Genomic DNA, 26,440 nt, shown 5'->3' with positions numbered 1-26,440 from the left:
GACTGATCATTGACAACATACAACCCCACTTATGTTTTTAATTCACATTTTGCTCAATGTCACAACTTTTTTGGAAACAGGGTTGCATACAGTATCTGTAGGTTGATAACTTTAGTCCATGCCCCCTTGGACATTTGAAGAGAGACAAAGGTCATTCCTTCACCCACTGCCAAGCTATTCACTTGTGGTCCAAGTTCTAAGCCCCAACATGTAAGAACAGAACCCACAGTTTCCATCTTTTGTTAGGCATGTTTGGATGATGTTTCAATTCATTTTGAGGTACTGTTATCATATTGAGAAATTATGCTGCCCTGTCCTTCAATTCACTAGGCCTATTACAATGTAATTTTTGTAACATGTTGACAGCTTTTACAGTGTAAGATGTATTCAAGGCTTTTTTCAGTGCTGCCAGGTCAGTGGGTTTGCCAGACAAAAAAAAAACATTATTGTGGTTTGCATGAGATTGCAATGATTTGGTTTGCTTGATTTTTAAGGAATAATTGAGTGTGTGTACTAGAAAGAAAGAAATTGAGTCATATGCATTGATTGAACCTTTCTAATATACACATGGAAGTACACCGCCCACCACCCGCTGCATCTTCGAATCAGTGGCAAAAGCGAAAACAGAGGGTAATGTATCCTCCAATGAAATGGATTTCAGATGGGAGATGCTGTACTAAAGGCGGAGTCATGTGTGACACCCAATCACGCAGTGCGGTTCATTTTAAAGGGCGGGAGTCAGCCCAGTGTGAGTTTACATAGACAGTGCGTGTACGTCTGGCTTCATCCTCCAAGTTCAGCATTGAAATGGCGGAGACCACAGACAGAATGGAGGTAAGAGACGTTTGCTAATATTAACCCAGTTTATTGCAGCCGTTAGTATCCACATGATTCGTCTGTTCTAAACGTGGTCATGAACGGTCTTTTGGTCTTAATTGTCACGCACTCGTGTAAAAATGTATATGTTATTCTCAAATGTAGTCTTCACATCTTCAATTAACTTGGCTAGCACAGCACCTGGTAGCCGCAGCTAACGTTAGCGTGCCAGCGAGATTAGGTTCGCACATTGAGCATCCATTTTAGCGAGTTGAGCCCATTCATTTACCATCACGTGTTGCCACAATAGCTTTTAGCTAGCAACATATAGGCCTGGGTTTTCATCTGTTGGCGGTTATTCATCGCAGATGTTGGTTCCTGAGTGAACGTTTTGCCCTTTCTTACTGGCAAGGGATGCTTTGTTACGGTCATGAGACGTAACATTAATTACTTGATTTTGGGGGGTTACCAGCTAACGTTATCCTAAACTACACACTAGTTAGCACGTAGCAGCTAACCTACCAAGCTCCTTGGAAACGTTAACCTTCCTGACACAACTAATAGTGAAACTCTTTTCCATTTGTCCTTGTACATATTTGTGACACAGATTTATATGTCCAATTTGTCATGTTTTAGATTCTGACTGCAAGCGTTGTGTGTTTAAAACATTCCCGGCCTCGTGGATTTTGTATTAGCAGGCTAGCTATCTAGTTAGCTATCTATCTAGCTAATTTGCCTCATCCCATTAACAGTAACGTAACGTTACCTTGCTCCAAGATGTCGACTGTACAGTTGAGGCCTACGTATGCACCTATTACGGCAAGGCCGACATTTTTAGTCTTTTGTTACAGCCTGGAAATATATAATGTATGTAGAGGCCTGTCTCATACGTTTTCCTGCCATGTGGGAGGTGATGCCAGCCCTTTGTGCCTCAGTGGCCACCTGGCTGAACGTGCCACCCCTAGGACGATAGGCTAGTTAAGTTAGTCAAGAGCAAATCGGATGCGAGCTTGCCTCGCTATCCATATTATAAAGGTTTGAATTAAATCGCTTAAGCGGTCCAAATATAATGTTTGTCAGTGCACTCTTGTTCACTGTTAATGGAGCGCGTGTCGACAGTGAGACCCATTACACACATCGACTAGGCAGTAGACATTGGCTAGTCAGTTTTTTGTTTGGCAGGCTATGAACATGTAGTTTTAGTTTTGCTACTTTTGTTCAAAACCCCTTATTGACTTGAGACGTCCACTTTTCCTGAGGTTTCACAGGGAGAGAGTTCGGCGAAGCCTTCTGCCGAAGACATGACTTCCAAGGACTACTACTTCGACTCCTACGCCCACTTTGGTATCCACGAGGTAAGCTCGTAACTAAATGTAACTAGTCTACTTTTTCTATTCTAATATGAATGCAAGAAAACCAGTTTAACCATATTCACCCCACCCCCTTTGTCCCTTCTTCCATTCTGTACTTGTAGGAGATGCTGAAAGATGAGGTGCGAACTCTTACCTACAGGAACTCGATGTTCCACAATAAGCACTTGTTCAAGGATAAGGTGGTGTTGGACGTAGGCAGCGGGACAGGCATCCTCTGCATGTTTGCTGCTAAGGCAGGAGCCAAGATGGTCATTGGGGTGAGTTCATGTCCCGATCGGGAAAATTAACTCGTGGGTCGTCTCTCTGCAGCTCTTCTCAGTTCTTTGTGGTGGTTCTGTGCAATAGAAATGTAATACTGATGCCTCTCCAACCCACAGATTGAATGCAGCAGCATATGTGACTATGCCGTGAAGATTGTGAAGGCAAATAAGCTTGACCATGGTAAGTAAATATGTGCACATATATAAATATTTAAGTAACATACGGAATTGGAATTTATTCTGGTCTCCAGTCATTAAATGAGTAGACAGTTTGTTGAGAGAAAATATATCGACTCGTACATTGCATGTCAGGGAATCTACCAGTGACTCAGTCATTGGCATTTCCATAGTGACTGTTCTAGTCAGGTGTTGCACTGCGCAGTGAAACAGGTTGTGTTTTCTCATTTCAGTTGTGACGATCATCAAAGGCAAAGTGGAGGAGGTGGAACTCCCTGTGGACAAAGTAGACATAATCATCTCTGAGTGGATGGGATACTGCCTCTTCTATGAGTCCATGCTGAACACGGTCATCTATGCCCGTGACAAGTGGCTGGTGAGTGGGTGTTTCGGTTTTGTGAATGAACTCAGATTAACAGATGAGAATATGCAGACCCCACACAAAACATGGGTTCCATTAGAGTGAGGGAGCGAATGAATGATCAAGTGGTTTAGGCTCTAGGTACTATTCCTGCTGGTGACCTTCCTGGGACATTTTTTTGGGGGGAAAATTACTGCCTACTTAGTTATAGGTATTTAGTGCAGGCCTTAAACTTAGGTGGGACAAGTGGTGGTTGATTGTCATTGGTCAAAAGAGGTGCCAATGCATGATGAGGGGCAAGTAGATTGCTACAGTGCTATTTTAAAACCAGCAATATCTTTGTACTGGATGCTATACTGTGAATAAGACGACTGCTTACAAGGCTAAAATTGAAGTTACGGTCACTGAATGGACATACAGTAGAGATTGTGCTGGTATCTTGTGTTCTCTTTTGTCAAGCAAGTCATTGAGTTAAACCTGTCATTGAACTATTAATCTCATAATGATATTCCACTGTGACCAAACCTTGGGGTAATTCTAATCTTAATGTAGCAAGAAATATTTCGGTGTGTTGCATATCTCTTGGCCCAGTCATCTGAACCACTTAATTACATGCCTGCAGTGGGGAGTGACATTGTTTGAAAGTGCACATTATTGTCCTGGCACTGCAGTCGTTATCTAGACCTCTTGTGTTTAATGGTTAAATGTTGATACTGGAGAAGTGTATTGAGTGAAATGGGCTGACTATAGTGAAGTAAATTCGAGTGGTGCTGTGTACAGATTTTGACAAAATGGTTTGGTTGTGTTTGTCTTGGTTAAAACTGTAACTCCTACACAATTTCCATACAGGTGTTCTAATGTCGTCAAGCTTTTGAAAAGCTTCCGCGTTGGCAAGATGTCAGATTTATTTTTAAACAACAATTTCACTCTTGCTACCTCCCTTAACTGCACGCGTCTGTCATTTAGATGGTGCAACAAAGTAATACAGTGAAAAATTCATCAGCTGATTCATGTGCTTTGCGTTTGTCTTGCGGACAAATTGGCGTTTAACTTGCCAAATATGGTAAAATTGGAATAGAATTGTTATTTGTGTCAATCTGATCGTTCTTATCGCTATGGGGTCTTACATTTTGCATCAAGATTGTTTTATTTCCCTGGCTGAGGACATGGCCACCTAGTCCAGTGTGGTTGTTAAGAGTGCAGTGGGAAACCAAAAGATTAACAGCAGGGTTGTGGGGCTGTTGGTCACTTAAGTGTCTAGTTTAGCAGCAGAAAGCAGTCTTGTATTTCTTTTTATGTAGAATTGTCCATGTATAGTTAATTGATGGTGTGTTAGGCAGGTTCCACATCTATGTAATGGAATTTTACGGTAGTGCAGTGCGAACACAATCAGATTATTGTGATGAGTGAGTTTGGTGTTGAGTTTCATTATGACCTCAACTTTTCCAATACTGGGGTTAGTTTGTGTGGCTGCTTTGGCTTCAGCTGGTGTGTACCTCTAACTCCGACCTGACAGATTACTCTGCCTTCACTGAATGCCAGAGCTCTGAATAGCCTCCTAATCTGCCACCCTGCAATACTTTAACCCCTTGTCTCTTTACTTTTCAACAGAAACCAGATGGACTGATCTTTCCTGACAGAGCCACCCTGTATGTCACAGCCATCGAAGACAGGCAGTACAAGGATTACAAAATCCACTGTAAGTGCACCTTGGCATTATGTTATTTAATTTCATATATATGTTTTCCCTGTCCCTTAATCATTTGGTGAAGGCCATGATGCCCCCCCTTATGCATTAAGCAGTTTAGTAGGACAGTGATTTCCATCTATCAAATATTGTTGGATGTGCTCAGACTTGACACTTGATACCTTAAAGGAATAGTGTGGAATTTTGGACATAGGACCTCATTTCCAACTTACTCGGGGTGATATAGGTCAGTGCAGTGGAGACCATTTTCAGTGAATTTCTGCCCTTAAGTTGCAGCGTTCATGTCGTGCTAACTCTGGTGCCATCCAGCCTGCCACTGAAAACAGTCTTAATCTACTCCACAGAACACCCGAAACAAATAAATCATAACGTCAGACTATCGATGCACATGTCTGTGTTGATAGAACATTGTTAGAAATAAAACTAACCTTGCATCGCATTGCAATAGCCTTCTTTGTTCTCTGTATGGCAGTAGCGGATTGATATTGAGAAACTAGTCCCTCAAAATGTAACAAATCATTGAGTTGCAAGGTTAGTTTTATTTCTAAAATTATTCTATCAACACGGACATGTACATCGATAGTCTGACGTTTTAATGTACTGTCTCGGGTGTGCTGTGGAGTGAATGAGACTGTTTTGGATGTTACCGTTGAAATGCGTTAGCTCAGAACCAGCGTTGGCAAAGGGGAACGCTGAAACTTGAGGGGGTTAAACGCGATAAACTGTCTCCACCGACCTATATCACCTCGGCGAAGTTGGAAATGAGGTCCTATGTCCAAAATTCCGAACTATTGCTTTAATGTACAGACAAACTTTGTTTGCATATTGTCAGTGAAACTGATTGTGTTGGATATGACCGCTAAATGGAAACCACTGTGACAAAGCCTCTAAATTTTCAGGGTGGGAGAATGTCTATGGCTTTGATATGTCCTGCATCAAGGAGGTGGCCATCAAAGAGCCTTTAGTGGATGTGGTGGACCCCAAACAGCTGGTCAGCAGTTCGTGTCTCATCAAGGTGAGTTCCTGTCTGCTTAAATTCTGTACTTTGAGCTGTCGCCTCGCACTCTTATTATCCCCAACTTTCTCGAAGTCTTAGTCTGATGCTATGAGTTCATGTCTCCATACCTGTGTGTTTGTGGTGACCTGAGACTTCTTGTCGTTTCCAGGAGGTGGACATCTACACGGTGAAGGCTGAAGACCTGAGCTTCACTTCACCCTTCTGCCTGCAGGTCAAGCGTAACGACTACATCCACGCCCTGGTCACCTATTTCAACATCGAGTTCACGCGGTGCCACAAGCGCACCGGTTTCTCCACCAGTGAGTTGCATGGTCTACTCAAGCCTTGGCTATTTGGCCTTTATTGATGTTTTGTCTGCAAAATTTTGCCCATTTGGTCTCAATGCTGTGAAATGACTTCAATCTTGGTCACAAGTAACCTTTGGGAAGTTGTCCAAAACATTGTAGTCTTCACAACTCGAGCAAAAGTATCTGCCTGGTACATCTGGTACAAACGAGTAATGATTTCTTCCTTGTGTTTAGGTCCAGAGTCTCCGTACACCCACTGGAAGCAAACTGTGTTTTATTTGGATGACTACTTGACAGTGAAGACTGGAGAAGAGATATTTGGCACCATCAACATGAAACCCAATGTCAAGAACAACGTGAGTCTTCCTGAGTGGCCTTGTCCTATCAAGTCAATGTTTGGATGTAAAATGTTGACTTGGCTCACTTTGACTGCAGTGACATTCATGTTTGTCTAATGCTTGTTTTCCTTCTACCCTCATAGCGAGACCTGGACTTCACTGTAGACATCGACTTCAAAGGTCAACTCTGTGAGGTGTCCAAGACATCGGAGTACAGAATGCGCTAATTCCCTCTCCCAACCCCCCTGTGTGTGTGTCTGTTAGGGGTAATTTGAGGGATGCGTTGGTGTGTGGGTGTGTGTAACTGACCTCATCCTCGGCCTGTGCTGTGATGCGTACTTGTAAGCAACATTTTTAACTTTCTGTCTTGCTTTGTGTAATTCGTTCAAACTATAGGCTTTTTATACATTTGTTTGTATAGACGATGGCGCCAGAGGGGACTTTGTCGTGCAATAGTCAGTCAGTCAACATGTTGATTTTACTGGTCCTAGCATCGGTCTTTTCACCACACACTCACACACATACACACCCCTCTCTTGCCTGTACATAATGTTCCAAGTTCAGTCACTTTGATTTCCATTGTGAATGTGTAGTCATGGTAACATTCAGCATCCTGTGCTGTTTATTTTTCCCCTCCCTTTTTTATGGTTTGAAAGAGATGCCTCCTGTGACGCTCGTTATCCCCCCTTTTAGCTAATCAGCATGTCTGCGTTTGTTACAAGGGGGAAAATACAAGTTAGCCATTGGTGTTTTTTTATTTTTTATGCCTTTTTTTGAGAAGTCCACATTGTTTTGTGAATTGTATAGTCCCTCATTAGTGGGGGTCGGTTGTTGAAGGATCACTCCCACCTCTTGAGCGCTATGGAGCACTTACGAACGACAAGTGTCTTCATTCTGACCAAAATGTGTAGGGGGGCCATGGAGCGCCCTGGTGGAATGGAGGGGTGGCCTGTTGTCTTTATGTGGGATGTTGGGAGAGGGGGAGTGTGACCAACGGGACGTTTTCTTTTGGTTTGTTTTGTTTTTTGTTTTTTTGTTTTTCTTTCCTTGCTGCTTTTTTAATAAAAAGTATTAAACTGAATAATTGCGCTTTCTGTTTTCTTTCTACTGAATGTAGGCTACCGATAGTTTTAAGTGTGACTGCCTGTGGTATGACTTAGTGCATATAGAAAGTATTAGCGCTCTTTGGATATTTTTTTTTTTAAATTTGCCTTTACTTCACTTGGAATTTTGGTCAATTTTATTTGGCCTTTACAATAGTTTGCAAATCCTAATGTCAAACTGTAAAGGATTTCTACAAGGTGATGTTAAATATTTAAAGATGTATACAGTGGTGAAAAGGACTGACCTAAATCAACAGCAGCCAGCCAATTGTCAGTGAACTGGGGATGGCCTGAGTGGATAGTACAGTATACGGACACCGCTGATCCCCTTTCTAGATGGACCTGCAGGGCAAATTCAAATGTGCTTACAGGGCCGTCAGGGTCCACCTGGGATGTATCTGAAGCATTTCCTCTTAAATGTCAACTCTTTGTACAGTTCTCTGCATCCTTAGACATAACAATTGTAACACATTGCAGAATGTCCTAGTTTTTTTGGTAATATTTTGTTAATGTGATGTGTGAAAGTGTTATAAAATGAATCTTCAATTAGAGGATGAAAATGACAAAGATGTGTTGTGTCAACAAATGGTATTTTTGCACCACTTTGAGGTGCTCCTTTAGTCATTAATAACAATCATATTTGGAGATGCATAGATTGCAGGTTTTCTGATGAAGCTACCCACACATTGAAGGCAAAGAAATGGCTCAGATCTGCTATGCTTTGGCTTGATTTTTTATTTTTTTTGTCCTTCACACATGTGATCTCAATTTATTGTCTAGACAGCTGGCGTACCAACACAGTCACTGTTCTCCAGAATTAGAATATCTGACAGTTGAATGCAGACCAATTTATCTCCTGAGGGAGCTCACTGTGATGGTGGTAATGGCTGTTTACATCCCACCGGATGCTAATGCTAGTTCAGCTATTGGACTTTTGCATGCAAGCACTGCCCAATAAGCAGAGCGTGTATCCTGACTGAATCATAGCTTAGCATAGGGATTTAATCATGTGGACTTAAAGGCAGCACCTGGGACAGTCTAACCACTTGTCCCCCCCTCAGGAAAACTGCACCCGCCAACACAAAGACATGGCCAGTGGGTGCCTCCCAGCAGCTGCAGGACTGCTTTGAGAGGACCAACCGGGGGGGCTTTGAACATCAGGACCTGGAGGTGTTCACAGACAGTGTTCTGTGTTACATTAAGAACCGCATAGAAACGGTCACAGTGGACAAACGTGTCCGGGTCTACCCCAACCAGAAGACCTGAATGGCAAGAGGGGTCCAGCAGCCACCAAAAGAGAGGAACACTGCCTGGAGGTCCGGCAACAAAAACCTCTACAGCACAGCCCGAACCAACCTGAAAAGGGGCCTCAGAGAGGCCAGGGCAGAAAAGGGGCCTCAGGCCAGGGCAGACTACAGGAGGAGGATAGAGGAACACCTGAGTACAGCAGCAGGCAGGTGTGGCAGGGAGTTCAGCATCTGACCAGCTACAGGACCAACCTCAGAGCTGCTGAAGGTGACCCCTGGCAGAGGAGCTGAACATCTACTTTCCCTGCTTCGAGGTCACAGCACTAAAGACAGCACCACGCCACACGGCCCACAGTAGAGTAAATCTCACAATTGAAGAGAGAGAGATGCATGAGAGATGAGGCGCTTCCTGAGGAAGGCGGCTGGCCCTGATGGCGTTCCGGGACACGTTCTGAAGGACTGTGCCGATCAGCTGGCTGGAATTTCCATAAAGATCTTCATCCAGTCCCTGGCGCAGTCCACTGTCCCACCCTGCCTGAAATCCTCAACTATAATCCCTCTGCCCGAGAAACCTCACATCTCTAATGAAAGTGTGAAATGAAATGAATGTACATAATTTCTCTAAATGTACATGCTGTGCATCTCTTCTGGTCATTTGTGATTTCTGTACCTATAGCCTACGTATTTCTTGTGTCTGTGGTCCACAGTCAGAGCAACATTTGTTTATTAGAATTCAATGGGAACCTATCTAGACGTCTTTTTGTATCCCAGGTGTGATTCTCCATTGGGCAAGAATGGGGGGCTTTCACACCTCCCTTTGTCACCTATTGCTAGCATTTTGGCCATGTGCAAGTTGGGGTGCCCCTAATTAATGACTGTCTAGGGGGGGTTGCGCCCTCCAAATCACACCCCTGTGTTTGTAACTCAAAGTTAGTATTTTTCATGTTGCAAGAGATTTCGGTGAATCCTTTGGGTGAAGCTGGTACCTCTCCCTTGGTGTATCATTGTAAAGAATAAAGTCTGTTTCCTGATTTTTTACAGCATCCTGACCAAGTTTATAGATCACTTTGGTGCTAAGAAAATTACCAACACCAATCTCAACGATTACCGACCAGTGGAACTCACCTTAGCGAACCGATCCACAGAGGACGCCATAGCCATAGCACGCCATACTGCACTGTGACACCTGGAGCAGTAGGGAAGGTATGTGCGGATGCTATTTATGGATTATAACTCTGCATTCAACACCACCCTCCCTCACATCAGCTAGTGGTCAAACTGGGGGGCCCTTGGGCTTCCACACACTACCTGCATGTGGATCAAGAGGGTCAGAGTGGGCCACCACACATCCACGGCCTCAGTACCAGCTCTCCCCAGGGCTGTGTGCTGAGTCCCTTGCTCTACTCCCTCTACACACATAACTGCTCCCCTGTCCATCACAGCATCACCATGGTGAAATTAGCAGAGAACACCACTACACAGTGGTGGGGCTCATCTCATCTTCCATTGAAAGCATACTAACATACTGTTTGTGTCTATGGCACACCAGCTGTACAGAGGCTCAGCGGAAAGCATAGAGTCATCAACACTGCCCAAAAGATTGTCGGCTGCCTTCTCCCCACACTGGAAGAACTACACAGTTCCTGTTGTCTCAAAAAAAAAAACCCACTTAAGCACATTTGTCTATCTGATTAGTTCATGTACCCTCCCATTTTGACATCATCATCTCAACTGACCCACAAAATCAACAAAATCATAACATTTGCGTGATGGGTGTTTATTAACATTCTATGAATATTCAAGTACTTCCAAAGAGAGTGTTCATGTAAACCTGCACAGAACAGAAGCCTACAGAACTAAGTGGAGTTGTCTAAAGTGCATGTCATTTAAGCCCTACAGGACATAAGACAGTCTGAGCTGGAATGCTGCTCAGCTGCCAGCCTCACATTCAAATGGTCGCTATTCAGTGGTGGAAATATATGTGCTGTCAAAAAAAACCATCCCTTCTTCACTCTGCTGGATGCCTGTGTTACAGAAACGTTGCATGTTAAACATTGAAAATGACGTGTGACCAGAGTGATGACAAACTACATACTAGTGTCACATTCAACTGGTGAGGCGACAACGTGATGGACATTCCAGTTCAGACTGCTATTCTGCCATTGTAGCTCAGCGGCTCCCCTGATTGGCCCGGAGAGACGCAGAGCCAGAATGGCGTCTGCTCCTCTTAACACATCTCTGGACGCAGCTTGGCTGCCCGGCAGCGAAGGACCTTGAGGAAGCTGTCAATTTTGTGGGAGTCTCTGCGAAAACAAGACAGCAGGAAGTGGAAGTTGGACAAGCGCATGTTCTTGTCGTTCGCAGAGTCGTTGTTGAAGGGTAGAGACGAGATGACCTGGGAAGTAGGCCCCATCTGTTCAAAGAGAAACATTCGCTTGATTGAAATCACATCTGGATAATAAGCAGACAGGACAACTTCCTTTAGTGGGATGGCAAGCAATTTATTTCTGAGGTACATGCTGTTCTTCAAAAGGGATAGATGTCTCGAAAAGATATTTCTTGCTGGCCAAATAATGTTTTCCTTCTAATTCACCTGGTACGTTTGCTTGTCTTTTTGACAACAAATAAGCTATCAAGCACAACGTTCCACAATATTCAAGCTGACAGTCTGTTGGCCAAATCTATACATTGCACAACCATACATGATTGAATGACCTACTCTTTATAGTGTTGACATAAATAAAAAAATATTTTCTACTAATTATTTGAGAACTCCTCAAAGAAAAGCTCTAAGCACTGATAAACTCCATACGCACACATTCAAATATGCACATGCATTCAGTCATAATCACCTATACATTTGTCTGAATCAAAAGCTTTCCCATGCCCCATGTACACACCTTGTGGACTAGACGATCCAAGCCATCACCCAAAGTGTTTGAATGCTCTTGAAGTTCTTTGGTCTTGCTGTAGATCAGGCTTTTGTCAGGGTGGACAAGACCAGGAGCCTCATTCAACAGCACGGCTAGAGGATCTGACCACGCAACCAGTAGTGAACGAACCAAGGACAGCAGCTCAGACTCCTGCATGGAAACACAATTCAATTCATTATAAACAATTATCTCATATGGAGAGCCAGTCGGAACAGTTGGTCACGTGGACAGCCAAGAAAGGTGTCACTCAAATACATCACACTTCTCTTTCTATCTTCAGAAACAGAGGTTTTACTTTGACCTTTTAAGAAAGAAATGTTGATGAAAAGAACACAATACTGTATTATATTGTATGAACGGCATTACTTTTACCGTTGCAATTATTAGCTGCGCTTGATCATGCTGTTAAAAAAGAGATCAAAGGCAAAAGTGGGATGAGGTGCAAAGCTGTCGGGTACAATACATACAGGCACTCTGAGGGCTTGCTCCTTGTCATTGGGAGTTTGGAGGGAAGATGTGTGGCACATCGATGGGCGCATGATGATCTTTCCCATTGGAGGGATATGGGAATTCTGCGATCAGAGTTGAAAACATCATGTAAGGAAGTGTGTATACACATCCACACACATTCTTTCTTAAACACAGACACAGACACACACAGACACACACAGACACACAGAAACACACACACACACACACACACACACACACACACACACACACACACACACACACACACACAAACAAACACGCAACTATAAAAACTTCCCCTGATGAAGTTACTCACTAGGTCGTTGGTAATTGATGAGCTGAGAGAGTGCAGCTTGTCAGACACCTGGGAGACTCTCTCCAATAGTTCAACCAGACCGAGTGCCTCAGATGACACCGTCACACACAACAGCACTACCACTAAACAGAAAGGGGACATGTGTATCACACCAGTGTGGACAGCTCAGTGATATATCAGACAAATACTGCAAGAATGACAGTGGGATGCTGATCGGGGTGACAGCAATAAAAAGAGGGGAGATATACAGGAAAAAGACACACAAAAAATTTGCTAGTAGACAGTTCAGATAAATTGCCATACATGGTGACATAGACTAGACATAGACATAGACATAGACATAGACATATCTCACCTGCAAAGTGCAGTTTGGGACCCTGGGACTTGTGGACGGGCATTCTTCTGGATATTCTCTCAATTTCTGTTCCCTTGCTGTCGTTCTGTGATTTAACGCTGCTGTTTCTTGTTCCTCTGATCTGTCCTAGGGCTCTGGCCACTTTATAAAGGACCCTGTCCTTTCCGCTTTGCGTATGCAGCAGACCTGTGCTTGACGTGGCCATTGTGCTAAACTGGTTCCCTCTTGTACCTTGCTAATGAAAAACATTGTTTTGGGTCGCCGTCTTCATCAATACACACGGGAAAGCTCTTTGTGGGTGTGTCAGGGCACAGTCCACTATGCCACAGATAAATAAGTAAATATAAACAAATCTGTGGCTCTCACTTTCTCTCCCTCTAATTAATGGGGTCTGTGTACTGTGACTTGCCAAGAGTCCTCCGTGTGGCAAGGAACAGCCTGCTCGTGGAGCGTGACAAAGTGGTAATGACGATGTATGTGTGTGTGTCACTCATGGTTTATGTGGATCTAAAATTGCCTGAATATCATATATGGCTCAAGGTGTTGGCACTTTCATAGTCCTTTTAAGTCCGGTCTGTGGATTTCCCCATCCATGTCTTACTTGTTAGGTCCACTAGAGGGCTCCCTACTCATTATGCGAAGCCATTTAGCATCTCCAAAGGCAGAGGATGGAGTTGACCACATGTTGGCTTTTACTGAAATGTTGCAGTTTAACAGTATAACATAAACATGATAAATAATGACTATCTGTAAGGTCTGCTCCACATATTCCATCATTATTATGAGCACTGTCTTTATTACCTCACAGCCTGTAGCCTAACAGTTATTTCTGAATGATCGGTAGGCCTACGCAGTCCCCTAAAAAGGTTTTGTCTCTCTGATTCTGTTAACCCTTGTGAACACGAGTTGTCTTGTGAGACCAGGAATGAGGCTCCAAATTCCATGTCCTCATCTCATCCCACCAATCACTTCCGGGGGTAACGTTACACCCATTTTTGAAATCACAGACTCATTTACTTTGTTTATCTCGAGGGGTGGGGGGGCTAATGGGGCTTCTTATGTTGCATATCTTGTGTTCTGTGTGACATGGTTGACCAATAGCCAATCTAATCCACCCTGATGGCTGGGTATGTGGGGAATGCATCTACTGGAATCCAATCAGGGATCAGTTGGTGCTGTTATGAAAACCATTTATCCTCTTTTGATTGTATGAGATAGAATTTTAATTGGTACCATGATTTCTTTGGCAGTTCCAAAATCATGTTGAAGGATTTGCTTAGAACAACTTCAAAAGACATGTGGTCTTCAACTGAGGCAGACCATAGTTTGGAAGGTAAACACTGTTGTGAAACACTGTAAACATTCACCCTTGCACACATCCAGATATACACATTTAAAAATATACCTGAGATGTGTCTTACAGCCATGTAATAAAATGATGTAGTCTTGTATGCTTTGAAGCATCTTAGAGTGTTTTCCTCTGGGGTGTGTGTGTGTGTGTGGGGGGGGGGGGGTGTCCTATGGAACCTGTGTTTGTTTAGGGAGAAACAGTGATCCCCTACAGACCTCTGAAGTTCGCCTACAAAAAAAGCTATCTTAGCTCATATAAGGAGATCCGGTATCTTGAAATGTTTACATGGGAAAGTAACATTTAACGCCTGTTGAACTCAAAAGTGGACAAGAGTGTGTTCAGGAAAACGTCTGCATTTCAGACTTTTTCTTCCCTGCGAGAGTTTAACAGGTGCGAAAATTCAAAATCCCTATGCTATTTTCCCATAGAAAAAAATTGGCAGATACTGGATCTCAAAGATAGCAGCATTTTTTGTAGGTATGTGTGTGTGTGTGTGTGTGTGTGTGTGTGTGTGTGTGTGTGCGCATCCGCGTGTGAACATGCTATGTGTTTTCATACCCAAAGGCAGGACAGGTAATTCTGCATGTCCTCTGGACATTTGAAACAGAGCTCTTAGAATGACAATACTTGAGGCTTTATGGTGATTAGCGCTTACCCTGGGTGTGTATGTGCAGTGTGCACGCATGTGTGCGTGTGTCTGTGTGTCTCTGTGAGTGTGTGTGTGTGTGTGTGTGTGTGTGTGTGTGTGAGAGTGTCTGCCTCACCTCATGGCCATTCACCCTCAGCTAACATGTCCTTGTACTGTACACATTTCCTAGCACCCATGTGCATATTATTCAACCCACCTTGCTTCAAACACACACACACACACACACACACACACACACACATACACACGCGCACACACGTACACACGTATACTGTTACTACACCCTTCTGAAGACACAGGTATGACCTCCAGCTCTGACTTTGAGAATCATGTCTTCCACCCTTTTCTGCCCCCTCCCCTCTCCATGGAGGCCGTCCCTAACCCCTTCCTACCTCCCAGTTCTGTCCAGGAGGCTCCTTCCCTCCACCAACACCCACACGCCAAGCGTGTCCACTCCCACTCTAGCACCCCAGGCCTTTCAGGACAGAGAACTTTTTCCATTCCCTTTGCAAATTCCCCAACTGCTGTCCTGTTTTCTGGATACGTCACCATGATACACACAGGAAAATTCATATTTCATTGAGTGTGTGTGTGTGTGTGTGTGTGTGTGTGTGTGTGTGTGTGTGTGTGTGCATGTGTGTGTGTGTGTGTGCATTGATGACTCAGCAAATAGACTGATGAGAAGAGACCTGAACAGAATGTGTTAATGTGTACGAGTGTGTGTGTGTGTGTGTGTGTGTGTGTGTGTGTGTGTGTGTGTGTGTGTGTGTGTGCGCGTGCGTGCGTGCGTGCGTGCGTGCGTGTGTGTGTGTGTCTATGGTATATGTGAAGGACAGGACTTTAACCTTACTTCGGAGCGACCCCACCCCCTCCACATACTCCAACAGCCATGCCGCACACATGCATACACACCACAGACACACCCCTCCCCCCTTCCCTGCCCAAGAACAGGCCTTTGTCTTTCTTGAGCAGTGAGTTTGGTTCCCTCTTTCCCCCACCTCCTCCTGTTTGCCTCCCCTCCTAACTTCTCACTTTAGAGTAAAAGTTGGCAAAACAAAAATGTGCTCCCCCTGTTTCCCCCCTCACTCTATTCTATTGCTCTGATTCTTTTGATTGATTTTCTTCTCTCTCTCTTTCTCTCTCTCTCTCTCGCTCTCTCTCTCGAAGAGAATAGACTTGGCATGTTGTCTTTGGAGGAAATTCCGCTGCAGTACCCCAGTGGGCCTCTCTGCGCCTGCCTCTTAAGCGTGTGCATGAGCTCACACACACACACGTGCACACCAACATACATGCACGCCCCCTGCAATCCAAAGGCAGCCATACATTGAAAGGAGATACAGCAGCCCGCAGGTTTCTTTACTTCCTGTGTCCTTGCTGACTTCCTCTCTCCTCTCTCTTCTCTCTCACCATCTGACAGGACTCAGGCAAGGGTGATACTTTCGAGGGTAAGGCAATACAATCTTCTTTACACTCTGATCCATGCACATAGTGATGCTAGGATGCTTAATCACTGAAAGGCATAGTTTAGTTAACCTGAAATCAACATAATGTATGCTCTTAGACAAGCAGGTCAAACAAAAATCTTACAGTTCTGGAGACATGTAAAATAATAAAGAATGACTTAAGAGGAGGTTTTTGAAAAGTCAAGAGTATGACTGTCTGGAAGTGCCTGTGAGTAAGTATGTGCTTTAGCTTTTGTTTTATTTAAGTCTGAGTTAGCCAGTGACCTCTATGAATAATACACTTCTGTATCTTCTCACGTGTCCCTCGGACCCCTTGAAAAGGGAGTGTGAATGTATGGTTACGCGCAGCCTATAGCCTTAGCAACGCCTCTCTTTTAAACATTATGCGCTGTGCCCCCTAGCTCATTCCTGTCGAATCCAGCGAGCACAGAGAGAAGGTAATTGGGTGGCATTTGATGATAATGTAATTACCAGTGATTTTGAGCGTTTTTAGCAGCGTCTAGAATGAATATGAATGAAACGGTTACTTTGGGAACACGGTGTACTAATATAGGAGGGGGGCGGGGTGAGTGCCTTTTTCTCGTTATCTCGTGTGAACCCCACGAACACTAAAATGTGTCTTATTACTTCATTTTAAGTGCGCGGTTCTTCTAAAGACTTTAATAGTGGTGCAATTAGTGTTTGCGTGAACTTTGAAAATAGTACAAGGTGAGAAGTCGGTAAGATAAGCCCGCAGTGTCGCAGCCACTGGGAATGGTCAAGACTTAACTACCCACAATCCAGTTGTCCCTCCGTAGAAAGCGCACAATTTGATACAGGTGTGTCGGGAGGTTGATACATCTGCGCCTGCAGGTATAAAAACATTTGTTTGAACGGGCTTTGTGCACTTTCAGCCCGGGCATCTAGGGAGGTAACAGGTATGTATGCCAACCAAACTTTTGCACATTAATGAATTTCTACTCTTGGAATAAGGATCCAAGACATCGAGTGAGCGGAAGCTTTCGTCACAAATGTATTGAATGCTAATAGGTGTCCTGTGTGCAGCGGAACTGTTGTTCTTAATTTCATTTGGTTATGCACATTATGGTTTAAAACATTTCGGAGTTTCCAATGACATTTCTGTTTAAAACTGACTGTTGGTAGTAGGCCTAGAGGCTGGTGGGTTCATAAGCTACGTTACCGTCTGATTCAAGTTTGCAGTTGGAACTTTTGGATATGTTTTGACTCCATGATGCGTTAAATACTGTCTATTATATGTATGTTAATGAATGTATGAAGTAGGCTACACTAGTCTACCTCTGGCACAATCTCTTTAGCCTGGAGCGTGATTGGTGTCTTAATTATTTGGCATTCATTTAGGAATCCGCGATCTTGCCGCCACCACATGTTGCTCTAAAGGCGCAGCTTGTCCGAACGGGTTGTGGAGTCTTAACGTTTGCTCATTCGAATATGCTGACGCATAACTTCAGTAAAGTTATTGTATTAGTAACGACCTGTCCGCGTGGGGCAGTAACCTACTACCGAATGAATGGCGAGGAAAGTTTATTGCGCAACTTCTTCAAATTTTCAAGTAATATTATGTAAGACGTAGGGATACTACGTATAGACGTAGGCTGTACTATATTACAAGGTAGCAAAGCTGTATCTGGCATCCTGGTGTTTTATTTTTCCCTCAAAGGTGGCCGATAATTTAAAAATAGGATTTAAACTTTCTGAGCTTGACCTCGACACCTCACTCGACACTTAGCCCATGATATTCCCGTTGCATTGGCCTGCCACCTAAGATGTGGCTTTTCAGGTAATCCTGTGACCTTGGAGAATCCGCTTAGGTTGTGCACATATCTGGGGCAGGGTCTTCTCCCAGGAGCGCACGTCACTTAACTCGAGCGAGCGGAAAACGTGGTTTGTGCCAAGAAACTCTACTTAGGGGCCATTGCTAGGCAGGGATGTGCCCAGCAGGTGGCCCTCTTTTACAGAAGTGGGCTACTTGGTGGTGTGCTGACGTGACTATTTCAGCACCCTGCGTCCGTGGCTGCTGCGCCCGCCATGGATACGCTGTTCGTTGCGCAGAAATTTTTATTTTATTTATTTATTTTTTTAATGAAAGTTAAAGACATTTATTGTCTGGACTTTTGTTATTTTCGACCAACAGATAAGTGCTCCTATGCATTTGGTCCCCACAAACCGAACAGCACTGGGGTAGTAGTCCACTTCATGTTTGATGCCAAATTGTCTGTCTGCTTTTTGAACTTTGATAAGGTTACTCCCTCCCACCACCCTGCGTTTTGTTGGGTGAGGACAAGAGATGGATGGCTCCATCTCTCCTCCCCCTGCTGCCAGCACTCATGTCCACATGTGTGCTGTCCTCGCTCTCCTCCCCTCCCTCTTGTGTACACTCCCCCCTCCCTCTTGCCAACTCTAACCACACTGTGCGCTCTCTCTCTCTTTTGCTCTATCTCTCGCTCCCTCTCACTCTCTCTCTCTGCACATGCACATACAGGAGCACACAGGCTAAGACGCACAGTCAGAAGCAGCACTGAACATGTCGGACTCTGAGAGCGCTGCTGCCCCCGCCGAGGCCCCCGTGCCCGCTGCCTGTGAGGCCATCAAGGCTGACCTGGACAAGTGGTAAGTCGTGCTCCACTTTGGCGCTCCGGACGGGTAGGTGTCTGATCTGTCAGGTGATGGAGGGAAGGTGTGTAGTCTTGGGTCATCACTTTGGAAAGGGTTGCATTTTTTTTTGTTTGGTTTTCTGCAGGTGTTGGGAGGGTGTGCATTAGGTTGGAGGATGCAGTTGGTACAGGTTGGGTTGATGCGTCTTTATGCAAGAAAATGGTGGTGTAGCAAGCTGCCATATTGGGTTGGGAGCGGCAATTGGTCTGGGCATTCTCCATTTTATTTGGACACCTTCATTTTCGTGTTTTGGACTTCAATTGATTTATTTTGAACTCGGATGTTGTGAATTCCACCACACTTTGCTACTGGTGAGCGGGGCTCTCGTCCAAACGTGATGCTGCCGCTCACGCCTGATTGGCGGCCGGGAATTTGCCTACGTCACATTTTTCCTCTGCTCGCTCGTGCTCCTCCACTGTCGCCTTCCTCCCCCTTCCCCCCTCATCTCCATGCCTGCCCCGGCTGCTCCTGAGGCCTTGCTGTGTCAACATCCCTGCAGTGTGCGTGCGTGTGTGTGAGTGGACGCTCTGACCTGCTCACTCTTCCCCGTGCGGTCAGCTACTCACCCACCCTGCTGTTGGGATTAGTGTGAGCTTGTTATGGGTTTTATTTTTTCTGTAAATGCAGAGGGCTTGGGACCCAGGAAGTGCTGCGCTGTGCTAAGCTAACCCGGTGGTTTCAATGACAGTGCAATGTCAAAGTCTGGTTCAATACCCATCATGACATAACTTTTGTCCATCACGGATTCCCTTTGCTACAGCCGGTCTTCACAGCCCACTAATCCCCCCCCCCCCCCTTGCAATTTAATTTTGACACTTTGATATTTACCACTTTGAACAGTGCTGTCCATTTTGCTCAGACCAGGCCTGCCCTCAGGCACCTACTGATAAGGCCTCATACCCTGTTTTTTACACTCTGGTATGAAGATAAGGGGGTGTGTTGCAATGTGGGTGTGATCATTTGGTCAGTCTGTTGGGCAGGGGGGGCTGCTAGCCAAGCTTCTAGTAGTAGTTTGATGTAGTCGTGTTTAGGGTTTGAGTTGTATCCATCTGAAAGCAGAGCTGCTGTTGCTGATTGACTTTGCGCTCCTGTGGGCCTTGTGTCCTCTCACCCCCTTGCTGCTGTTGTCATTTGCATCCATATGATCTGCCCACTGCTGCTGACCGGCAGAATGGAGTACTCTCAGAAGGCTGACTCTTTGCGTAATACATACCGTGGGGGATGTATTTTTAGGTCCATCATAAATAGTCCTGCATGCGTGGGCCTTGTGTTGGTGCATCCATGTTCTATAGTCATGGCTTGTGTTTCATAGAAACCTGACACCAAGGCGGCCATCTTGGTGTTAGCTGGCCTGACCACAGTGTGATGCTAGGCCTGTCCTCCTCTGATTTATTGGGAGTTGGATCTGACAGGGGTGTAGTTTTGACTGCACAGTGTCTATCTCCACTGCTAAAGTAGTAATTTGAGTTTATTTTTCTGGCTTTGACCTTGCTTGCTCTTCCTATAAATAAAGCAGGGAAATGGCCTGTAATTCCAACCTCTCAGGGACATGGAGCCCTCAAAAATGATTTGTATTGCCTTGTCAAGTGAAGATGAGCTGTTAGTTGTTTATTATGACGTTGACCTTGATTGACCTTGGGTAATGAAATCGTGACCTACAGGCTTTAAACTTTGCGCTTCTGTGTAGAGATGTACACAGGTGGGGGCAAGGTATAGATTATGTACATCTTGGTGACCATAATGGCTAACCATATTGTTTAAAGATTAACCAGCTGTATCTTTTTGCTACATTTGCTGTGTAATCTTGGTGTTACAGAATACCTTTGTCCTTGTTTGTTTCATAGACATTGGTGTGCTGTTTTGTGATATGTGGGGCCCCTCAGTCCACTTACTCTTTTGAAATCACCCACGGGGCCTCATTAAGAAGTTTTGCTGTTGTGTAGATGGTAATAAAATGAGCATATTAGGATTTTTTTTTTTGGTGTCCAAATGTTTTAGGTTTGAGATACTGGTATATTGCTTTCTAAAGGTCCAGGCACCCTAACTTCTGGTGCATCTGTTCCTTACACCGCTTCTTGGCGTGATCACCTATGGTGATGAATAATGCATTGGCCTCCATAAGGAGTGGCGTTCGCTGTAAATAATTCAATCTTACAATTAGAGGAGTCCACATGCTTACCTCTGTGGCCACCATGTTGGTGTCCCACTCTGACCCTTCTGTATTCATGACCAGCTCAACATAACCAGGAATGACCTGGAAGTGACCACAGTAAGCACTGGAGTTTGGAATACAGGTTAGTACTGTACATGGAGCTCTTCATTTTAGTAATGTCTCTTTAGGAACCGTAATCTGTTAAGCCCTCGTTACGGCAAGCATGTTCTATGGGCCTCTGTGCGGACATGCATTGTTTTTTTAATTGGTGTTTTGTTTAGGGTGGTTACGCAATCGTGGTCTAATTGGTTTTGCTGGCGTTGGCCGCACCAGTAATGGCTTGCCAGGGAGCTCAGGGTTTTCCTTTTGTAGTGAAGGGAGTGTTCACTCACAATGGGGGGCGGGGGGGGGGGGGGGGTGTCTTGTGCGCGCTCATTTAATATTAAAATGCCGGTGTCTCTCTCTCTCTCTCGCTCACCCAGTCTCTGGGTGGGATTATTGGATTTTGCTGCCGGAGGGATGATTTCTGTGCTGCTGTTAGGTCATCTCGGCCTCCTCTGCAATCCCAGAGGACGGAGGCAGCCATGCACGCATGCCCCCACAAAGCCAGGAGGACGTGCACACATGGCTCAATTGGACGCATTGGTGTAAACCCCTTTTAATCTGAAACAACCAGCTGTGTGTTGCGTCACTGTCTATGAGTTGGGAGAGATGTATGAGAGTGTGTGAGAAATGAGCCTTGGGAGGGGCTACTGGGATGCCCTTTTAAGACGGATGAGGAAGGGGCTTGGATGGCGGCAGTCATTGGTCTCTGGCTCTCCACACAGCCAAGGATGTATGATCCAATACCTGCCCCCACAGTTTTGCACAGTCACGCGATGTTTGAGCGTGTCGGGTTTTTTTTTCCCTCCTTCTCTCGGATGGGTTTCTCCGCCTTCCCCTCCCTCTCTTGCTCTTTCGCCTCATCACACTAATGCACTCTGTCAGTGTCTGCCGCTGTGTGTTGGTGCAGTGTGCCTGGAATCTCTCTCTCTCTCTCGCTCTCTCGCTCACTCGCTCTCTCCCTCTGAAAAATTATGGTCCAGCTCAAACAGTCTGTAGGCTGGTTATTGAGTAGGTTGGGGCCAGGGGTGATGAGTTCATTGCATCTAAATTTCAATAATTGATTGTACTGCACTCTTTGCAAAGGTCACAATCTAGATCTAAACCATTTTGTTTAGGATAATGTGGCATGTTGCACTTGTTGAGTGCTACGTGTCGTCAGATGGTGGCTGTGTGGGGAACTTCGTGTCGTACTAAACTGTCCACTGACGTGTCCCTCCTTCTCTGCAGTGTGAAGGAGAATGGCGAGGAGGGCTGCAAGGAGCTGATGGAGGCGTTCGCAGCCTGTGTGAAGAGCGCCGCTGGGGCGTCGTGAGGAGAGGAGCTCGGCTCACAGGAAATGTAAGTCCTTGTACGCAATGCTCGCCTTCACGTTCCTAGTCGAATGTCACCTGTGGCACATGTCTTCCATGAATTTGCATCCACCGATTTTTAGGATGCCGCCTCACCATTTCTGTCCTTTCTCCCTCAGGTCCACTGCACTGAGTCCTCCACCTTCCCAGCATTCCCTTCTGCACATGGCACTGGACTGAATGATACAGATTCTGATGGGGGTTTGGTGGCAGAGTCTTGTCTTGTCCCCTCGATCCACCCCCCCCCCCCCCCCTCCTGTAAAGCTTAAGTGATTTCTGAGCCTCCCCTCTCTGTCCCCTGCCCCTATGGCTGAATTGTAGGCAGTTCTGGAGAGCCCATGGCTGTTTTATGTAAATTGTCTTCTCAAGATGCTTACATTTAAATGCAAATAATAAAGTGATGATTGGTACAGTGTTCTATTCTTCTGGTGTCTTGTGTTAAATGTGTAGCCTATGGATGTATTTGGTGCTATTTAATCGATGTTGGGGAAGCCTCCATCTGGATGCCTTACAGGAGGAGGTTTAGATGTTGGTCTTCTCCAGGTGTTTGTGGGCTTGTCCCGGTTTCCCCTTATAAATGGCTTCTAATCCCTGTGTATGAATGACTTCTAAGAAGGGTATTTGAATACTGCCACACTGCAGTCATTACAAAACTATGTAGGTATGTAGTCTGTAGATATTTTGATTGGCTATCCATAGAATATGCATTAATGCATTTAAATGTCCATTCTATTTCGAAGACTATTGACTTCAACCTGCCTCCTTATTGTCAGGATGTACCAGAACTGTGATTAAAAGTGATTAAATCCAATTTTGCCATTACACATTTTGTGGACGGATGGGAGGAATCCAGTGCTCTGTGTGTTTAGCCTTTTCCCTCTGAGTAAAGACAAAACTTCATCTTCATGTTTGACTCCAGTGACTGGATTAAAAGGACAAGATTGACTAACCTGGAGGCCCTAATGTTGCCTATCCAATTTGTGCCTTTCTCTCTGTCATCCCCTCATGAGAAACAACTGCCTGTCTGGTGGGATTAAGTTTGTGTGTGTGACTGGATGTGTTGACCCCTTCCTCCTCAGGGCTATGACTTGACGTGTGAACAGTAAGAAACACAGGGGCCAAAGAAGATCCACCTGCTTTCTAAAGACCCATCTCAATAGAAGAAATCCATTGCTCAAAGTATGATTAAAAGCTGTACGTGCTTTTTAAAATATTCAACATTCACAACAAATACAGCTGCACTCCCTCTTGCATTGCACATGTAAACTGTAGTGAATCCATTTCTGTGTAAATGGGTGAGTGATTTTGCTCATACATGCATGAAGGTGTATATTCTATGCATGAAGATGCTGTAGCTTTGCATTTAGCAGCCTGTCATAAGTGACGTACACATCAACTACTGTATATTATAAGGGATTACATTGTCCGCAGAACAACTTGGGGTTAAGTGCCTTGCCCTTGCTCAAGGGCACAACAATGGACGCCGGGAACTGAACCCACAACTTTCAGGCTACTACGCACTAGTCCAGCTCCTTTACCACTACACCACCCCCACCCATAAAGTTATTTATCATGCTACGTCTCACATTTTTTTTTTCTGTACTCCAATATCTTTGTTGTGCATATTTACATATGTGCATATTTACTTCCTTTGAGTGAGAGTAGACATGCATACATTGGATTGTGTATGTGTCTATGAGTGCATGTACATTTATGCGCACACATAGCGGTGGTGTTTAGTTACTTCTATGCCCTCTGTCCCCCTTTACCATGTTTCCAGGAATGTCTCCATTGGAGTACACAGACACCCATCCCTCCCTCCCTCGTGTGACCAGTGCTTGAACATACACACGTATACTTCACTCAGCAGACATGCTTAAACAGCGGCTCTGTGGGGCCCTGAGTATTGCATAGGCGTTCCAACAGCTGCCTGAGTGGAAACATGAATGACTGGGAAGGAATGTTTCAAATAAGATGACTTGTGCGTCTCATGTGAGGGAAGAACTTAATGAAGTGACAGATTCTAAAAACAGAGGTAGTTTGAAGACAAATATTTATATCATATATTTCACAAAATGTCACATTTTCTGACAGACATACAACTGTCATAGTTATGATCCTCAATTATTCAAATAGCTATGATCTGCATAGCTATACTTAACGATCCTTGAAAGACAACTAGTTGTCCTATAGTGTCAACAGTAAAGTGGTCGACAAAAGCTTGACCTGTACGATTGAACTGGTTCTTAAGCCAACACTAGGGTGGCCATCCGGTTGGTCAGCCGTGTGTGCTCTGTGTGTGGGCCAGTTATCCAATCTGATTAGCTGAAAAGCCCATTTTAAAGGGGTTAGTTGTGTGTGTTCGTTGTAGTTGTATGTGGTGACCTAAGACCAAGTGAGAGGAACTTAAAGCGATGAGGTTGCACTGATTGTTTTGAGGATCAGTGTCTTTCTCTAAAACCAACCTTAAGATGGTTATATTTTATTGCAGCATTATGTTTTCATAGTAGAAAGTTTCAACGTATTTCTAATCATTAATCAAACTCAATCAATAAGCCATTAGGATATGCACCATCATTACATTATTTTATCCAGGGCATAGAAGAACGAAAATAGGCCTATTTAACTTGAACTCACCAGCTCACACACCAAACATTCACATATCCCCTTACATCACAGAAATATGCACTGGACAGTGGATGTCGATTCTCAAGGTGCAACATGGAAATTAACTCTTGTAAATTCTGCAGTGGTGCACATTAGTATTATGATTATTATTTTAGGCCTACTTTTGATTTTCTCAGCAATTAATGGAAAGGCATTAGTACTACAATTGGCTTTAATGTGAGAAAACCACAGCTTGGTAATCAACCAGTGTTATTAATGAGATGCAATGAAAGGAAGCCTAAAGAGTACAAGTATGCGCACAATGTAACATGTTGCTTAAGGGAGATATTTGCTCATTCATGTTAATTAAGAATGTTTGATGTTGTTTCAGCTTACAACAAAACATATCTACTGCCACCGTGTGTACAGATGAGGTATTACCCTTGATGGAGGGGCAGAAACGAATGGAAGAGACACTGTAAAAATCCATCTCACGTATAGGCTACGTTTGGTTGGAATCACTGTAAATTTCATAATAAACCATAAATCCAATAAACAATCTAGGCGTATTGACATAACGCTTGAGGCAGTCTATCCTGTTTACTTGAAAACGGAATGAACCATAACAAAAGTGTGTTACTCGTTTCAAACTTTGGTCGTTTTGCAACGTATATGACATTTCGCAGACCTATTCTATTATCTTGTTTTTCATCCAGCCTTTGGTTCACTTAAGGAACCATTCGGTGGAGCATCTGTGCAGAAGAGAGTGGTGTAGTTGGGTGGGGCGGAGAGAGGGGGTGTTCTGGGAGAAACGGGAAGGGAGGAGACGATGGAGAGCGCAGGCCGAGTGAACCCCGGATGCTGATGCTGCCCGTATCGAATCAAGAGAAGCCAGGGGAGAAAGAGATAGGGAGCGGGGTGTACGATAGAAGGTGGGGTACTGGAGTCGGTTGTCACGAAGCAAGTGTTGCGCTTGTGAAGGCGATACTTTTTTCAGGAATACGTCTAAAGGCGCAAGGACAACGCAAGGCTGCGCGACGGGCTGCAGCTGCGACGACGGCAGGAGAAGATGCTGTGATCTGCTCGCCGAGGGAGGGAGGAGGAGAGGCGGAGGATTCTACGCCAGCTAAATATGCTTGCATTTTCTAGAACAGCGATGTATCGCATTAAACGTCCAGGCCTTCGAGTGGTGCAAGAAAAACACTATTTAGCCCTAGCCTTCTCTTGAAAACGCATTGGGGCTGGATTTGGACTGGGTGCTGGTGGATAAACGGTGTCCTACCAGAGCGTTTTCGCACAGGGTGGCTCTCTTTTCTCTATATTTCCGG

The 26,440-nt window shown here is 44.7% G+C and overlaps 2 protein-coding genes and 1 long non-coding RNA gene across 9 annotated transcripts; 2 read left to right on the top strand and 1 right to left on the bottom strand.

The window, feature by feature from the left end:
- The first annotated feature begins 711 nt into the window (after positions 1-711).
- prmt1 (protein arginine methyltransferase 1) lies at positions 712-7,427 on the top strand. 4 transcript variants are annotated; one of them, XM_062532180.1, is made up of 10 exons: positions 712-834; positions 2,076-2,171; positions 2,291-2,446; positions 2,567-2,630; positions 2,860-3,002; positions 4,599-4,686; positions 5,580-5,710; positions 5,862-6,012; positions 6,235-6,356; positions 6,482-7,427. In XM_062532180.1, the coding sequence occupies exons 1-10, from the start codon at positions 808-810 to the stop codon at positions 6,563-6,565; spliced, it is 1,062 nt and encodes a 353-aa protein (XP_062388164.1). In that variant the 5' UTR covers positions 712-807; the 3' UTR covers positions 6,566-7,427. The 4 variants fall into 4 exon arrangements, with proteins under 4 accessions (XP_062388164.1, XP_062388166.1, XP_062388165.1 ...); XM_062532182.1 differs by having other exon boundaries at positions 713-834; positions 5,595-5,710; XM_062532181.1 differs by having other exon boundaries at positions 764-834; positions 2,085-2,171.
- Positions 7,428-10,915: 3,488 nt separating this feature from the next.
- On the bottom strand, positions 10,916-12,806 carry prl (prolactin). The gene is made up of 5 exons (XM_062530940.1): positions 12,764-12,806; positions 12,409-12,530; positions 12,089-12,193; positions 11,589-11,771; positions 10,916-11,101 (listed from the first exon to the last, which is right to left on the bottom strand). The coding sequence occupies exons 1-5, from the start codon at positions 12,804-12,806 to the stop codon at positions 10,916-10,918; spliced, it is 639 nt and encodes a 212-aa protein (XP_062386924.1).
- Positions 12,807-16,056: 3,250 nt separating this feature from the next.
- Positions 16,057-22,920, top strand: LOC134076894 (uncharacterized). Of its 4 annotated transcripts, none has more exons than XR_009938635.1 (4): positions 16,057-16,208; positions 18,727-18,854; positions 22,384-22,494; positions 22,625-22,920. It is a non-coding gene; the product is annotated as an uncharacterized LOC134076894 (long non-coding RNA). The 4 variants fall into 4 exon arrangements; XR_009938637.1 differs by lacking the exon at positions 16,057-16,208 and adding an exon at positions 16,640-16,663; XR_009938634.1 differs by lacking the exon at positions 16,057-16,208 and adding an exon at positions 16,990-17,143.
- Positions 22,921-26,440: the final 3,520 nt, after the last annotated feature.

The sequence above is a fragment of the Sardina pilchardus genome, chromosome 3 (assembly GCF_963854185.1).
Source record: "Sardina pilchardus chromosome 3, fSarPil1.1, whole genome shotgun sequence".
Taxonomy (NCBI): Eukaryota; Metazoa; Chordata; class Actinopteri; order Clupeiformes; family Clupeidae; genus Sardina; species Sardina pilchardus.
The sequence above is the reverse complement of the archived record's forward strand: the minus strand, read 5'-3'. Positions and strand labels throughout refer to the sequence as shown.

Excerpts from the sequence above, each read along its gene's own strand:
- prmt1 (XM_062532180.1), top strand. The coding sequence starts at position 808 with ATGGCGGAGACCACAGACAGAATGGAG. Across the intron at positions 2,631-2,859 it reads GGCAAATAAGCTTGACCATG|TTGTGACGATCATCAAAGGC; the intron begins GTAAGTAAATAT and ends TTCTCATTTCAG. Across the intron at positions 4,687-5,579 it reads CAAGGATTACAAAATCCACT|CCTCTAAATTTTCAGGGTGG; the intron begins GTAAGTGCACCT and ends ACTGTGACAAAG.
- prl (XM_062530940.1), bottom strand. The coding sequence starts at position 12,806 with ATGCCCGTCCACAAGTCCCAGGGTCCCAAACTGCACTTTGCAG. Across the intron at positions 12,194-12,408 it reads CATCAATTACCAACGACCTA|AATTCCCATATCCCTCCAAT; the intron begins GTGAGTAACTTC and ends CTCTGATCGCAG. Across the intron at positions 11,102-11,588 it reads TGGATCGTCTAGTCCACAAG|ATGGGGCCTACTTCCCAGGT; the intron begins GTGTGTACATGG and ends CTCTTTGAACAG.